The sequence below is a fragment of the Pinus tabuliformis genome, chromosome 8, assembly GCF_031772625.1.
Source record: "Pinus tabuliformis cultivar Carrire ecotype Pingquan chromosome 8, CPIR1, whole genome shotgun sequence".
Lineage (NCBI taxonomy): Eukaryota > Viridiplantae > Streptophyta > Pinopsida > Pinales > Pinaceae > Pinus > Pinus tabuliformis.
In genome coordinates, this window is record NC_142294.1 from 1,160,959,028 (window position 1) to 1,160,975,766 (window position 16,739).

Here is a 16,739-nt window from a genome sequence, read left to right on the forward strand (position 1 = left end):
AGGAAATGACCAAATGTTGACCTCGGAATTTTGGCCCAAATTCTCTTTAGCTCCTCTAGCTGCTAGCTGAGTTGGGTCCCCTATTTGACCCCTTAGATCTGCCCAGAAAATTCTATAAAATTAGGAGTGTGATCCTTGCCCAAAACCCAGAATAACCCAGAAAGGGTTTCCCTCAGTTCCAACCTTAAAAAATTGACCCTTCACAACTTGCCCATTCTCCAATTTCGAATTTTGTTGCTGTGACTAATCATGTCAATCTCTGCTCTCCCAACTCCAGCAATCCTCCTCAAATGGCCCTCCAAATGATCTCCTACTTCTCCCGACCAGCTCCAGCTCTACAATTCCTTCCTCCAACTCCCACGTGAGCCCAGTGATGGCTCTCTGCGCAGGCCCAGGTGATTGTAAATCGAACTGCTCCAATGCAGCAACCTCCTACTCCAAAACTCTCTCGAAAGGTTGATCCTCCACTGTAGCTCCAATGCCCAAACTCCCCTGGCAGTTGCTGCCCGGATGAACCCACAAGCAACACCTATGTGTTCCCCTTCTACGTCCTCCAAAAACACGCACTGGCTGAGACAAATGCTAAATGATGTGATTGTGAAACTCCACCGGCTCTCCTCCAAGGTAGTATGAATTGCCTTCCTAGGGTGGCACTCAAAGTCCACCAAAGCAAGGGTTGAGATCTCCGCTCGGAGACACTCATGTGCTAAACAGCACAGTAACCCGGCTAAGCAGCTCGAGCAACTAAGGTTGAGTTCAATATGTCAAAAAGATACCAAATGAGGTTGAGCCTCCTCTATTTATAATTTGTGGGCCTCTTTTCCCATGTGGCCCCCCTCCAACTAGCAATTTGACTTTCCCTCCTTAGTCATTCGAACTTCCCTCTAAGGTGGTGCGTATTTCCTCATGTGGGTGGCCCCCATGCTATGCCAACAAAACATTTCGGCCCCTTTTTCCTTCCTAAGTCTTTTCCAAAAATCACATGGGTCCCATGGCCTCCAAAATTGTAGAATAAATAAAACCTGTAACAATTTAATTTCTGAAGAGACATTACAATGAAACTGGGAAAACACCTGAATTTACACTTCACTTGAAATCCTAAGAGCATCATGAAATGAGAGTCCCACTTTTTATGTTAATTTTAGTGTTGATAATTACCTTATTATTTACTTTTACTAATAATTTACTTTCATTAATGTTAAGGATTTAACAGTAAAAGTTAAATAGAAAACCAAACGAGAAAGATTCTCAACTGACCACAAGCAAATAGAGGAGACATCAATGATTCAATATACAGTATTGACCAGTTCAGACAAGAACTGGTATGACCCAGTACTGGTTTGGTCTTTTACCAGAACAGGACTAGTATTCAACCAAACCAATATGAACCATTGACCAGTTCAGACAAGAACTGGTACAACCCAGCACCAGTTAGGTTTTTTACCAGAAGAGGACCAGTTGTGAACCAAACAAATCTGAACCGGCTGGTTCCAAGTCTGCTTCTACTAGTTCTGATAACTAAACTACCTCATTTGCAAATAAAAGGTAGTTTCTGATAATTACTCCAGTGAGTTAGTTTTAGTTAATAGTAATATGTTTCTGGAAATCATAAGACCGTTAATGCTACTTAGTTGATTCTCCACTTGAAAATTTCAGAATGAAAGCTGCAGTGTTTACACTAGGACCAGTTATTTAACAAAGGAGAATCCAGTTCAGTAAGGTGCTTTAAACAAATAATAATAAATCCCAGTGTTTGTCAAAGACATTACTCCTAGCCCCAAGCATTTGCTCAATTAGTCGAGTCCCCATCATTAAAGCACTTTTGCTATTGAGAGGTCACGGGTTCAATTCTCTCGACACTCTCAGGGTCAGACTCCATAGTTGACTCGGCAGGAAGTAATCCCTTCAAGTGGATCTGCCTGGTACAAATATTCCATGGATGTAGTGGTCACCAATCTCTGGGGTCCGTGAACCACATAGACAAAAAAAAGAGACATTACTCCCATAAAAATGTTTGATTCTCTTCGAGTGTTCAATGCACCCTGAGAAACTAGAAATAGAAAATGCATATACAAAGTTCAAACATATACATACAAATATCTTGAGAGTTGCAAGAACCATATTTCAAAAATAAATAAATAATAAAAATATGCAATTCCACAATCATTCCAAGTTTCAAAAATCATGCAAAATTTCATGGTTAATACCTGAAACGCTACAAACAAATCACCATCTGTGTATCTCAAGCTGTCGATCGCACCCTGTCTTGGAAGCCCCACTGCATGTGCAAGGGCTTGAACATCAACCTGTTTCATGTTCACTTTTATACTGATAATGAGGCATCTTTAGGACACAGATTCAGTATCATATTAAACACTATGGAATCATCCTAATACCAATACCAATTACAAACCAGAATTAAATGCACACCTCCTTGAACTGAGGAGCTTCATATAATGACTCTTGAAGTGTTGCAGGAGGATCCCGTTCTTCTGAAAGCAATTTCTTGCTAATATGAGAAATTGTGGATGTAAAAGATTGGCGGTAGCAGTATCCATTGTGTACACTGCATTTGATTATGTATATGAACATCCATCTTAATCAAATATAGTTCATATATCTGTCAGCAGCATTCAGTTATTCTAAAAGCATCTATTGTTAAGTAACCAGTCACGGAACACCTCAATGCCAACAATAGCTGCACTTAATCCGTCCATAATGCACAATTCTATAATTGTACTTCATTCTAAAATCAAAACAAGAAGCAAAGATATATAATAGCATGCAGAGTTAACACAAACCTTAGAAGATATTTTAGTGTCTGTGAAAAGCACGGATCATATGCCCGTAGACGTGCTTTCATTGTTGAAGCCACTAAGGCCGCTAACTCAGATCTCCTTTTTTCAGACCACTAATATATCAGAAAAAAATTGTAAAGGAAATCCACTCATTGTCAGAATGATTTCTTGTAAACATAAGGATGAAAATATAACTTTCAAAAGAATCATTCCCTTCCCACAAGATCTCCATGCCGACAGTCTACACTACAAAATACAAGAAAAATAAAGGCATCTAGGAAAGTATGTTAACCAATTGCTTTAATAAATATTGAAAACTGTTTTGTTAATAACAAAGAAACTATTAGACGAAAATTTAAATGTCAAGATATGGAAAGAGTTAAAAAATTCAAAGTAGCTGAATTATCATATAATGGAATAAAACATATAAGCTGCTCAGTGCTAAGTAAGAAAAGACAAGTTCTGTAACTCAAGCTGTTGATTTCTGTAATGTGCTATTAATTTGCAAGGTCAGATGGAATTATGCACAATAAAAAGATGTGAAAACATTCACACTGAAACGGGAAAAAGGATACATACATACATACATATATAGACACTATTCTAATAAATATACAATCCTGAAATTGAGGGCACAAGATAAATTGGATGTCTTTCATAACTTCTTTTAAAAGCAGAAAGCAAGAAATACATGCTTACATCCATCAAGTCCCTATACTATATAGTATATAGCATCTTAGCCGACAATGAGACTAGAAAGCCAAAGAAATTTTCCAAATGGGCCACCCAGCACATAGAACAAAAAAAATTGGGAGAAATAGCTAAGTCCCACTTGAGACGTTTGAAATGCAAATGTAGTAGAATTAAGAGATTCAAGGAGAACGCCTTTGTTCATTCCATCCTAAAATACTCTTGACATGGTAAAAACCCGCTTCAACAGCATACCAGAAACAAGAAAGGGTAATGAAACACCCACATGAACGAATGCCCAAACATAAAGTACAGATATAGTGAAATTGTGAATAGGCATGTTGCATTAATTATTGAAGAGGTCAGCCCTAATGAGACGGCTCCTAGCTTAAAGTAAAATCTTGCCCAGAGGATGACATTAATTGCTGAAGAGATTGCCCCCAGCACAATTGAAAATAGACATATAAGACTCATATTAAAGGAGAAAAAGGTCATTTGATGTGGAGTGCTTATGTTGAGGAGAGAAGAGGTGTGCTAGGTTTTTTAAGGAGTCTCGGAAGATATACCACTGCTAGAAGAGCCTCCATGTGGCATAATGTGGACTTTTCAAACCATAAATGATCCTCATAAAGGAGTACCCTAATTAGGGTTTGCCTAGGGTAGGATCCTATAAATAGAGCAAAATTCATTTTCCAAAGAGGTGTGAAAGAATTGTGAAGAAGAACCAAACAGCTTAGTTGAATATCCAGATGGAGCGAAGAAATCGAAGGCATCTCAATTGTTTTATCGTCGTTTTATATCTCCATGGATGAATTTAATGGCTGAAGTCACTCTTGCAAAACTGTTGAAATAATCTTTGAAGGGGGGCAATTCTGCTACAATATGAAAAGATAAGGTTGAGGTGTAACCCTCCTTGTTCTTTGTTTTTATCATTGTTCAATAGATAGGCCTTACGACTTGTCTGTAACTGTTAGAGTTGTGCCACTAGAAGGGTCCTCCTTTTAATTTCAGCACATTAGATAAAATCCATGTGGTTGGTTAGAGTATGTCATTAACAGACTAATTACACTTTTCATCCCATTGAAACCATCTTCACTGTTGATCCTCACTCAGTTGACATTGGTCTATTCATTCCCCCATCTTATCTAAAAGATTTAAAAAATTACATTTTTATGCTCCCCCCTTGTACTGGAAATGAATCAAACTAAAGTAGGGCTTTCTAACATTTGAGGTGTGCTATTACGCAAACCCGCATACACAGATCTACATGGCCCTTCTAGACAATAAACTCAGTCATGATTGGAAGTCTCTCCATTCAAATTGATGCTTGTTAGTCTCAAAGGGGTGTCCTTGGGCGTTGTATGCTACTGCCAAGTTAATATGTTTGCGTAAAGCTCCAATTGATTAGCACACAATAAAATCTCACTCTTGATCTATTGATGAGCAGTCAAAGGCAAGTTAAATTTAAAACAAATTGAGAGTGTTTGCGATTAGATCCTAAAGATAGTAGTAACAACGAATTTAAATGGTGTTAGATAAATAAATGTGCACCTTAGGTGAAGCAGATTCAAAATAAATGCACTTTAAACCACTATAATACTGCAGAACAGATTAATCAATGACATCCAATATATTCAAGGAGCTTTGAATAAACATAATTGAACAAAATCACACATTACCCAAGAGATTGATTGCAACATAACAAGTACTAAGCGATAGGTTGCCATAGATTTTCTTGTCTGTGGTGGAAGTAGTGGTCTAAGAACTAGAGAATGGAAAAGTGAATGGTTGTCTGTTGCTACCAAGGGTCTAAAGAATGCACTGTCCAACCCTCACACTACTCAAAGTGCATATGTAGCAAATTGTCTCCTCCCTTTAACATGTTGACTCAATTGCTCAAAATAAGAAACAGGTTCAAAAGGCCAAAAGCTATGCATGTACAGTTAGTCTTTCTTCTTTTTCCACTTTAGTAACACTTTTGTCCACTTTTGTAAGTCGCCCTTCCCTTTTTACAAGGATTGTTGGTCTTTAGATATTTCCAGCTTTTACTTTAGCATGCATGTTTTAAATGATTTTTCCTTTGGCTAACTTATTCTTTCCCTCTTGACTGATTACAAAATGTGGAAAAAGCAAACTTAACTAACCCCTGCTTTCCATTTTTCGTTGTTGTTTATTCCTCCCCTAGTTGCTTTCTAGATTTTTCCACAATCCATCTCCACACTACAACTGCTATAAAATGACTCCTAGTGATGTAAGTCGAATGTGTTGCTGACAGTAGTACCAATTTAACCTTAACAATTTACCGAGATCTCCAATGCCTTGATGATTTCACCATTTTGACACCTGGGTTTGTCCTGCCCTGATCTGAACTAGGCCTTGCTTCAAATTTCCACATCCTGCCCTACATTGCCACATCATTACTGCCCTATCGATGTCATCACGCCCATGTGTTAGTTTTCTAATGCGCTAAGGAATCTGAGGACTCTAAGATTTGGGTTTTGTTCCTTTTCTTCTGTAGACAATTTCTGATGTAGAGCATGTTCAAATCTGTCCAATGTTTATGCTATTCTGCCACCTGGAAACCTGTAGCACCTATTTGACCAGTTTTGACAAGTTGTAACTTGCCATTTCCTTTTCTATTTGAAAAAATTTTACGTGGCATGTCATCCTCTCATCATGCTGAACAATATGAGAACAAGTTGACTTTTTTTACTTCTGGGACCACTTGCATTGGGAAACATGAATGGCCTCAGGAAATATGAAAAGTTGCTTGTGTGAGACTGTAATGTCCTCTCCAAAATTATGGCTAACGGAAGATAAAATAGCCTATCTGACCCTGTAGACTATAGTTTTGTAAAGGGGTAAAAACCCAATTTTTGCTATGTTGGGGCAACATTGGGCAAAAATTGGGTCGGTTGGGGCTAAATTAGGGGTTGCACACACAACCCCTCACATTTTTGAAGCCCATGAAAAATCTATAAATAGAAGAGGGTTGAGATCAAATGATCTCATAAATTGTGAATCAAATCATCTGATTTCTTGAGCTGGAGCTTTGAGGGTTTTAAGACCCCTTCTTATCTACTAATTTCAGTGATGAAAGATTCCACCCTAGTTAATCAACTATATACTGTGGAAAAAGTCCCGATAAAATCGCGATAACATCGGGAACTCACGATTTTTTCAACTTGCTGATGTTATCGACTGAGTTTTTCACGAAAATCGGGTGTTTATCCAAAAACTCATGAGGTGTAGGGCCACATATAAGTTAAGAAAAGGGCGATTTTTCCACTCATTTTCCACTCTAACCTTTGTGATTTGAGCCTATGGAGAGAGGAGATGTTTGTCACTGCCCAAGAGGAGAAGATCTACCAGTTTTGTTTCATGGATTTGGAGAGGGAGAGGAACTCAGTGACTAATTAGTTTATGCATGTAGATGACTCATGAACATGATATACATTTATTATATTTTTTGTTGATATTTTGACTCTTGAGACTGAGTCAGGACTCAAGATTCAAGACTTGATTCACTGTTGATTTGTGACGCAGCACTAGAGTTCTTATACATCTTACATATTAGCTTTCTTTTCATATTTATTGGCAGTGGATTTATGTGATGTTGTGGATATTTTAGATGTTAAAATATATATATATATATATATATATATATATATATATATATATATATATTTGTACATTTTAAATTTTGCTGATTTTTTCAAAAACCTCCCAACTTTAATTACTTTTTCAATTGCTGAACCCTCGTTGATTTATTCCCAAGGTTGACATTTTCCACATTGATTTATTTTTCTTTTTTCTTCTACTTGTTCTAGCACAGGGAAATTCACCATCTAAGAAAAGCAAGGCATCTGAAGGGAAATCTGAAGGTTGGACAAATTCCTCAAAGAAGCTAATTTCTAGACAGATCGTACAACTGGCCAAAAATCTTTGTGGAGACTCGTTTGAAGCAGGCCACGATCTCTGAGTTTGAGAAGAGTGAAGAACTCCTAAATAAGACGGACTTCTTATGGACAAACTATAGTGCTAGACAATGACATCTCCTGAGGCTGAATCCTTGTGCGTCCAGCCTTTCTTCAGTAGACTGAAACCATCCTGTAGCCTGTAGGAGACAAGCCCACTTGGAATCTAAAGCACCGAGAGTTCATATCTGAAGTAAGGTCCGAGGCACTTAAAGCTGGTAATACGAATTTATTGTGAGACAGAGCGAGACTACTTGGAATTGTTAGTTGACTGGGCATTTTCAAGAATACAATTATCACCTACTATCCCTGTGTTAAATAAGAAAAGGATTTTGAAATCAACTACACAGATCTCAAGTCTGGGCATAGAGTGGGAGTCCTATCATGAGATAGAAAGATTTCTGAGGAAATGTGAGGGTCATGATTTGTAATAGACTCGAGATTGTTGAAGTGATCAAGGGCAAAAAGAGGAAGCACGGACTTGGGGCAAATAGGGTACTTGAATTTTGTAGCATCAGTTTGCTTTAAAAATCCGATCTTTGTTGTATTTACTAAGATCTGTTGAGGCTACATTTGTTGCACCAGTTGATGAAACTATTGGATTATACTGTTGGAACTGTTTCATTTTGAAAGTCAACACTGTATATTGAGAATTCTATTGTTTGTTTGGAATTGAATTATTTGTATAAAAGGAATTTTTAAAACCCTAGTTACTGAAGGAAAATAAAAACTAGGGAAAAAATTTCCTTACAATATTAACTAAGCGCACCATTAACAAATTTGACTAAGAAAGGAACGTTCAGGTGGACCGAGGAATCAAACAAAACATTCTATAAGCTCAAGGAAGTAATGAGCTCATGTTCAGTACTAGCACTCCCTGACTTTGGTCAACCCTTTGTGTTGGAATGTAATGCATTAGGAGAAGGAATAGGGGCAATATTAATGTAGAAGGGACATCCAAAGGAATTCGAAAGTCGGAAACTTTAGGATACAGAGAGACTTTACTCCATATATGACAAGGAAATGATGGCTATTATGCACGCCTATTCAGGCTATACTTGGTGGGAAACAGGTTCATAGTGAAGACCGGCCACAACAGTTTATGCCATTTCCTAGAACAAAAGGAGCTGAAAGAATGACAGCAAAAATGGCTAAGCCAGGTCCCAGCTTATGACTTTCATATGTAAAAGGGAAAAAGAATATTGTAGTCGATGCACTTTCCAGAAAACCAGCAACATGTTCTTTCATGGAGCTTACTGAAGACTAGAGAACTCACCTCTCAATGGAATATTCCAAGAACAAATTCGCTTGTGTTATGACGAATTGACTCATCCAAGATGACAAGTATAAGATAGTTAATGATATTATTTACTATAAGGACAAGATATACTTGGTTCCTGAATCTACACTTAAGGAGAAAACCTTGAAGGCTGCACATAACGTACCATCAGCTGGGCACTAAGGATTCTTCAAAACTTACTGACAAATCAAGGAACGATTCTTATGAAAGGGTCTCAAAGATGACGTATTAAAATACATTAAGGAATGCATGACATGTCATCAGAATAAGGTTGAGCACTCGTATCCTGCAGGCTTGCTCCAACCTTTACCAATTCCAAAACAAAAATGGGAAAGTATCTCAATGAACTTCATTACAGGGTTACCCAAAACACAAGGCAAAGATTGCAACTATATAGTGGTTGACAGGTTGACAAAATTCACACATTTCTTTGCGATTCCCACTGGTTATTCATCCAAACAAATCGCAGAACTTTTCTTCAAGTATTCAGGCTACACGAACTACCTAAAAATATAGTCAGTGATTGAGATAGTTGCTTTATGGGGGCATTTTGGCAGGAACTCTTCAAGTTAGTTGGGACAGAATTAACCCCAATCACTAGTTATCATCCACAAACAGATGGCCAGACAAAGATCATGAACAAATGGATTGAGGGATACTTATGTAACTACGTGATTGCTCAGCAGATGGCATGGATCAAATGGCTATACCTCGGGGAGCATTGTTGCAATACTACTTATCGTATGTCTATTGAGATGACACCATTTAGAGCATTAAATGGTTATGATGCTCCATCCTTTCTTGATATTGTCTTTGGAGACAATAGGGCCCCATTAGCTAATGATCAGATACAAGTAAGCCAAGATATTCTCAAGACACCTAGAGAAAACATGCAAGCAACCCAAAATCAGCAAAATATCTACAAAGACCAGCACCGAACAGAGCACAGTTTTGAGATAGGAGACCTTGTATTTCTGATATTGCAACCTTATAGGCAATCCACATCAAGAAGCGCAGTGCAGAAAAGTTGAAGTTGAGGTTTTATGGACCCTACAAAGTTCTCTGGAAAATAGGAGAGGTGTCGTATCAGTTAGAATTGCCAAAAGAACGCAGAATTCATAACGTCTTCCATGTTTCCTGTCTCAAGAAGTTTGTTGGGCAATAGGTTACTACTTCTATCAAACTACCCCGTTTGGATGAAGAAAGACAACTATAGTTAATTCCAGAGGCAATCATGGTCGTACAAGAAAAGAAACTAAGAGGCAGATTTATTTCGGAATATCTTATTAGGTGGACGAATCTTTCGAAATAAGATGCCACATGGAAAGGAGAACAAGTTTTACAGGATCCCAATCTGCAATTGCTTGAGGGCAGGAAATTTCGGTAAGGGGGGATGTAACATCCTCTCGAAGTTGATGGTTAATGGAGGAAAAAATAGCATATTCAACCCTGTAGACTAAAATCTTGTTAAAGGGGTAAAAACCCAATTTTTCCTATGTTGGGGCTGCAAAAAATTCATCTATCACAGCAACTGGAAATTATTTTCCTAATTGTTAATTTATTTAACAATTTATCTACTATGGAAAATATCAAATAATTCACACTGTGATTTTCACCAACAAATTGTGGAAGAAAAATAGTGTTGGAAACTGATAAAATCTAGCGCACACATAAAAATATGACACAGTTAGTTTTGGACAAAAGTCCCTGGAAAAACCCAACTTGGGAAAATCAGTGCAGCAACTGAGGGTTTTTATTATTATGCAGCAGTGAAATTTTGAGTACAAGCTGCATGAACAAACTGGCAATCCACTACAGGAAAAACTAGTGACAAAAATTAGTGAGACATTTTATCTCAACCGGCACTGATCCAGCTCAGAAACTGGTCCTGAATGGGCTCCACAAACTCTTGCGTCAGCCTCTGAGTCAAATATGCACAAGAACTAGGACGCTTTGCCCAGAACTTCAACTGATCAAACCGTCTGCCCAATCCAACCTCTGAGAATGACTCGATGAAACCTTCCGGAAATCTTCTCGGCCTCCAGCAACTATATTGACCCTCTGCCTAGTCAAATCGAACTCTGCCTCTAAAGCTTATGCACTACCTCTGCGCACCCTCACTGAGGAAACTCGGCCCTCCTGTAGATGACTCTCCGGATCTGGAAAACTTCCTCTGGACTCACTGTCCCTGCCCCTCAGTCTTTGCTTCCTTCTCTGACTTTCTGGCAACTGTTGCTTCTCTCTGGAAATCACACTGCCAAGGAAATCGAACACCACAAGTGTCTCAAGTGTGTTCTCCATCTACCATCGACGACTTCTTATAATCCTCTGCTGGATCACCAACGGCCAAGATTAGAACTTAATCAAGGGCCCAGATTAATTCCTTGTCGATCCATGTGAGTTTCTAGACGATTCTCACCTTATCTCGATTAATACTGATTAATTAACCATATTCCTTAAGTTTAGACTTAGGAAATATTTAAAAATCGGCTAATAATCTAATTGAGCCATCTTAGGTGGAATTTCCATAAACGATTTCTGGATTTTGGAGATCTCATGTGTTTTAGTCTCTTCACCAAGTTTCAAGACTAGAACACCTCTAATGCTAACAAAATTAACGGGGGTAACATTGGGCAAAAATTGGGTTGGCTGGGGCTAAATTAGGGGTTGCACACACAACCCCTCACATCTTTGGAGCCCATAAAAAATCAATAAATAGACACGAGTTTAGATCAAATGATCATCATCAATTGTGGATCAAATCATCTGATTTCTTGAGCTGGAGCTCTGAAGGTTTTAAGACCCCTTATTTTCTACTAATTTTGGTGGTGAAAGATTCCACCCTAGTTATTATATTTTTTTTTCTTCTATTAGTTCTGGCACAAGGAAATTCACCATCCAAGAACAACAAGCCATCTCAATGGAAATTTGAAGGTTTGACAAATTTCTCAAAGAAGCTAATTTCTGGACAGATTGTACCACTAGCCAAAAATCTTTGTGGAGACTCGTCTGAAGCATGCCACGATCTCTAAGTTTGAGAAGAGCAAAGAAACTCTAAACAAGACAAACTTCCTGTGGACAAACTGTAGTGCTGGACAATGACAACTCCTGAGGTCGAGTCCTTGCACATCCAGACTTTCCTCAGTAGACTGATATCATCTGTAGGAGTTGAGCCCACTTAGAATCTAAAGCACCGAGAGTTCATATATGAAGCAGGGTTGTTGGCACTTAATGCTAGTAATACGAATTTTTCTGAGACAGAGTGAGACTATTTGGAATTGTTAGTTGACTGGGCATTTTGAAGAATACAATTAGCACCCGCTATCCTTGTGTTACATATGAAAAGGATTCTAAAATCAACTACACAAATCTGAAGTCTGGGCAAAGAGTGCGAGTCTTGTCACGTTAAAGAAAGATTTATGAGGAAGTGCAAGGTTCCTAATTTGTAACAGAGTCGAGATTGTTGCAGTGATCAAAGGCAGAAGGAGGAAGCACAAACCTGAGGCAAATAGGGTATTTTAATTTTGTAGTATCAATCTGCTTTAAAAATCGGATCTTTGTTGTATTTACTAGGGTTTGTTGAGACTACCTCTATTGCATTAGTTGATGAAACTATTGGATTATACTGTTGGAACTGTTTCATTTTGAAAGTCAACATTGTATATTGAGAATTCTATTGTTTGTGTGGAATTGAATTATTTGTATAAAAAGAATTTTTGAAACCATAGATATTGAAGGAAAATAAAAACTAGGGCAAAATTTTCCTTACAATATTACAGAGACTGCCATGTATGAGAACTGTATGAGGGATTCTGCACCAACGCCAAAGCCACATACAAACTCTATAGACACATAACCATGCGGTAAGACATAGGTGCACCTTGACGTGGGCTAGACTGGCCCATACATCAGTGATCACCCCTACAAATTTCAAAAATCAAGTTCCTCCAAAACTATGAGTTCTCATATAAGCCCATCCAAGGCCCTCCAATGTTATCCAAGATGAAAGAAACTAAGGATGAGCCCAAACGGATAGGCCATGGTCTAACCAAACAAGTTCAGGACACCTAATGCAGGGCCTCACATGGTTGTTACAAAGCTTTTGACTTGTGACCTTGGACTTATAATGGTGATGAATTATGCTGCAAAAAATTGTATGCACCCCTATGTGAAAATTCCTAAACCTGGAATCCCTACTATAGCAAATTGATGTTACTTCTCCTACTTGTTAATCCATACAAGTTATTTACTGTGTTCAACGGTAAATATTGAAGTAAATACAACTACAGCATTCACTACTTAAAATAATATGTCAAAACAAGAAACTGAACAGGAAAAAGATACAACACAATGACAGTTATTGTTGGACAAAAGTCCCTGGAAAAACCCAATGCAAGAAAACCGGTGCAGCAACTCTAAGGGTTTTATTATTATCCAGTGGTAAATCTGAGTACAATTTGTTGGAAACCCAATTGACTATCCGATACAGAGAGAAACTAGACAAAAATGAAATAGTGAGATGATCTCACCCTGTCACTGGAAGAATCTGACCCTATTCTCACTGGAAGGAGGCTCTGCATCCCTTCTGCGTCAGCCTCTGCACAAATCTGCGTCAACCCTACGCAGTCTCTGCATCACCTGAGATGGGGACTGCGTTGTTGTTCCTCCCGATCCTCTGTTGCCCAGAAACTTTGATTTCTAGCCTCCCAGTCTCACACCACAACTCCCGGCTTCTGAAACTCGATTTCCTTAGCAGGAATTTGATCTTCCTCTAGGTTCTAAGCTACCACTGCATCAACTCTGCATGGGCCAGCATCAACCTCTCTCTGGACGTCGTTATGCCCTCTCTGCCTTGTACTCTCCAGCCCAGGAAACTTCCCTCTTCCGGATACTATATCTACCCCTCACTACAAAAGCTCACTTCGAATTTCTCACCGGCAATTGCTCTCCTTTAGAAATTCGATCTTCTGAACTCTCTTTGTGTGTGTTCTCCAAGTGCCCCTCAAGCCTCTTCTTATATCTTTCTGTTGGACAACCAACGAGCCAGATTAACTTATAATCAATGGCTTAGATCATTTTGGCTTGATCCTCGTCTTCTACTAGAAGTTACACCCACAGTTTAGATTAATACCCATTAATTATTTTAACTTCCTAAGTTTAGACTTAGGGTACCATTAAAAATAATTAATTATTTTAATAAAACTATCTCCGAGTGGAATTTCCCAAAATGATTTCTGGGTATTGGAGAATACATGTGTCTAAGCCTCCCTGCAAAATTTGAGACTTAGAGCACATCCGATGCTACCAGAAATCAACACTCCCTCTTAGCGAGGGATGTGCTCTAACAATGCAACCTGTTGAAGCATCACTCTGTTCTATAACATCTCCTTCTACGCTACTGATGTCTGACATCCTATCCACCAACTACTGCGCAAATGATGCATCTGTTCTGTTGTTGACCTTGCCACTATCAACACTACATCTGCAACTCCTTTTGAATTTATGCATTTGTGTTGTTGCTGGCACTACCCCTACACTGCAAACTGTTGTTGCTACTACATCAACAACGGAAAAACATCCCAAATTACTGAACTGGTGTTCATTATGATGCATCTCGCTGTTGGACTCTGACCATTGCTAGTCTCTGCGCTGACCCTCTGAATCCTCTACGCTGCTGCTGACCTCTGCTCTGTGCCATCTGCACTGTTGTCAACTCTACTTTGCGTTGCTCAGTCTCCGACACTCCTAGCCACTGCAACTGTCACTCTTGCACTCCTCTGCACCAACTGACACTGGTCCATTTTGCTACTACTGATCTGGGCTCCCGTAGCAAGGAACCGAGAGGTGGGCTCCTCAAGGATCCTGCCTGTAACGCCCACAGGTTATTGTGATGTTCGGGTGGCATGGGCGCGCCCATCGGGGGTGCTTAAACGATGAAAACACGAAAGCGAGCGATGGGCGACTCGTTGGGCAGCCGCGAGCTGGGAGGGGACTCGGCGAGCGAGTGCACGCGCCCAACAAAGGCGACGAGCTGGCGGAGGAAACGCGAAATCAAAGAGCCAAAATGTGACTAAGTGTTGGGCCACTACATATAGGCGGGTGGGCAATCCAGCGTGCGGGCGCCCCTACCCCGAGCCGACGGTGGAAAGACTTGGCAGTGGGTCGGCTTGGCTCATGGCCGAAGCCCCCACCCAAACGAGTTAACACTCGTATATAAGGCGGAGATGGAGCGTTGATAAGGGGCAAGCGAAGTGCGAGCTCCACAAGACTTAGCTCTGCGGTAGTGAAGGTTTTGGAAGGCAGATGAGCCCGCACGACGGGCGGACTGAACGCAGGTTTCGTGTAGACAACCGCGAGTAGGGCGGCACGGGGTGTGCGCGCCTACCAAGTGTGAAACAACGTGCGGTTGGTAGGGCGGCCCAGGGCGAGGGCGCCCGCCGGTTGAACGATCGTGCGAAGGTGCGGTCAGGGCGACTCGTGGAGCGAGCGCCCGCCGAACGGAGGGTCGACACAGCGGAGCGTTGAAACGGGTGAGGTTGCACAACAACGGGTGCGGGCAAAACATAGGCAACGTCCGAGGTGCGAACGAAGGGCGTTCGGGTGAAGTTGAATGGTGCAGCGGCCGGAGGTCGAGCTGCACGACAGCTGAACGGTGAAAACTTGTATAATGCCGGTTGAAGGTTTTCCTCCCGGTGAATGTAAAACCAAATTTTATAATATAAATCTTACTTGCATATGATTAAGTGTCTTCTACTGGTGAATGTTATTTAATGTTATTCCGCACATTAAATGTTTAATATGGTTAATGAAGTGAAAGTTAGGCGTAGTTCAGGAAACATGTTAACAAATGAAAAAGTTAAGTGTTTGGTCGATGCTGCACAAAAGCCAATTTATGAAAAAAGAATTGGGGGCGTGACACTGCCCATCTTGTAGCTCTTTGGGGCTACAACTTCAAATCGCCCCAACTCGCCCCTGGAGGTATGGCTGCCAACATGGCGAAATATGATACTCATATTGCAGCTGCTAATCCTCTATTGATGCTTTTGCACTGCTTCTGCAACTATTGCAATAATGAGTCTGATCTCCCCAGATCCAGAAGTACTGTCCTCCATAGAGTTGCTACCTCTGAAACTAGACTCCCTCTGAGTCTCGATCTCCTTATGGGAAATCTCTCTACTCCCTCCTGGCAACTCACACAATTCTCTTTTACTGGAAACTGGATTGCGAACCTCTGCGCTGAGAGTCTCCTGGCTGGAATTGCACCTGCATACTGCAACTGGGCAATTCACACTGCATGTGTCACTGCAACTAGTTCTGCAACTGTCTTCCGGAAACTGACTGCAACTAGCTATGCAATTGTCATTTGAATGACTAGCTGCGTCTGCTGACACTGTGATCCTCCTACTATTGATTTTGTTGGGCTCCCGTAGCAAGGATATTGATCCATGTGAGAAATTTGCGGCAACTGGATCTAATTTGCTGCTCTTTCATCGATCCTGCCCAACTGTGACCATCTCTACAAGATTGTCGAATTACCTCCTCTCTCCTTTGTGCTGTTGTTGGGCTAGCTTACACACTCCCTGTTGAAGCTTGTAGATTTGCCCCTCTCCGCCGCTGCTCAGCTAGTAAGAATTCAGACTCCTTGGTTGGAAGTCCTCTGAGGAAGAATTCCCTCAACCGTGTCTCTCTTCCCTCTGACGTCTTTTTTCCCAGCAACTGCCTGCAAAAAACTGCCTCCCACCAGAAAGCTGCCTCTTCGTTGAAGCTACTGCACTGCTCCCTCTGCCGCTGACAGATTTCGATCTGGAAATCTTACCTCTCTGTCGACTAACTCAAAGAGTGTTAAAATTGGCAACCAAGGCAAAACTTCATGTGGGTCATCTTATTCATGGCTAATAATATTTTTATTAGATTCCTCTCGTCGAGAGGTGTAGGATTGATATAAAGATCATCCAATTCCGATAAGTATTCATG

The 16,739-nt window shown here is 40.2% G+C and overlaps 1 protein-coding gene across 2 annotated transcripts in view; it reads right to left on the reverse strand.

The window, feature by feature from the left end:
• The window catches only part of LOC149239467 (Ran-binding protein in the microtubule-organising centre protein), a 328,713-nt gene that overhangs the window by 154,052 nt on the left and 157,922 nt on the right, over positions 1 to 16,739 (reverse strand). For both annotated transcript variants that reach the window (XM_089373426.1, XM_089373427.1), the window contains exons 4-6: positions 2,802 to 2,911; positions 2,431 to 2,566; positions 2,208 to 2,306 (exon numbers count right to left, since the gene is read on the reverse strand). In XM_089373426.1, the coding sequence (XP_089229552.1) occupies positions 2,208 to 2,306; positions 2,431 to 2,566; positions 2,802 to 2,911 (345 nt within the window). The remainder of the gene's footprint in view (positions 1 to 2,207; positions 2,307 to 2,430; positions 2,567 to 2,801; positions 2,912 to 16,739) is intronic.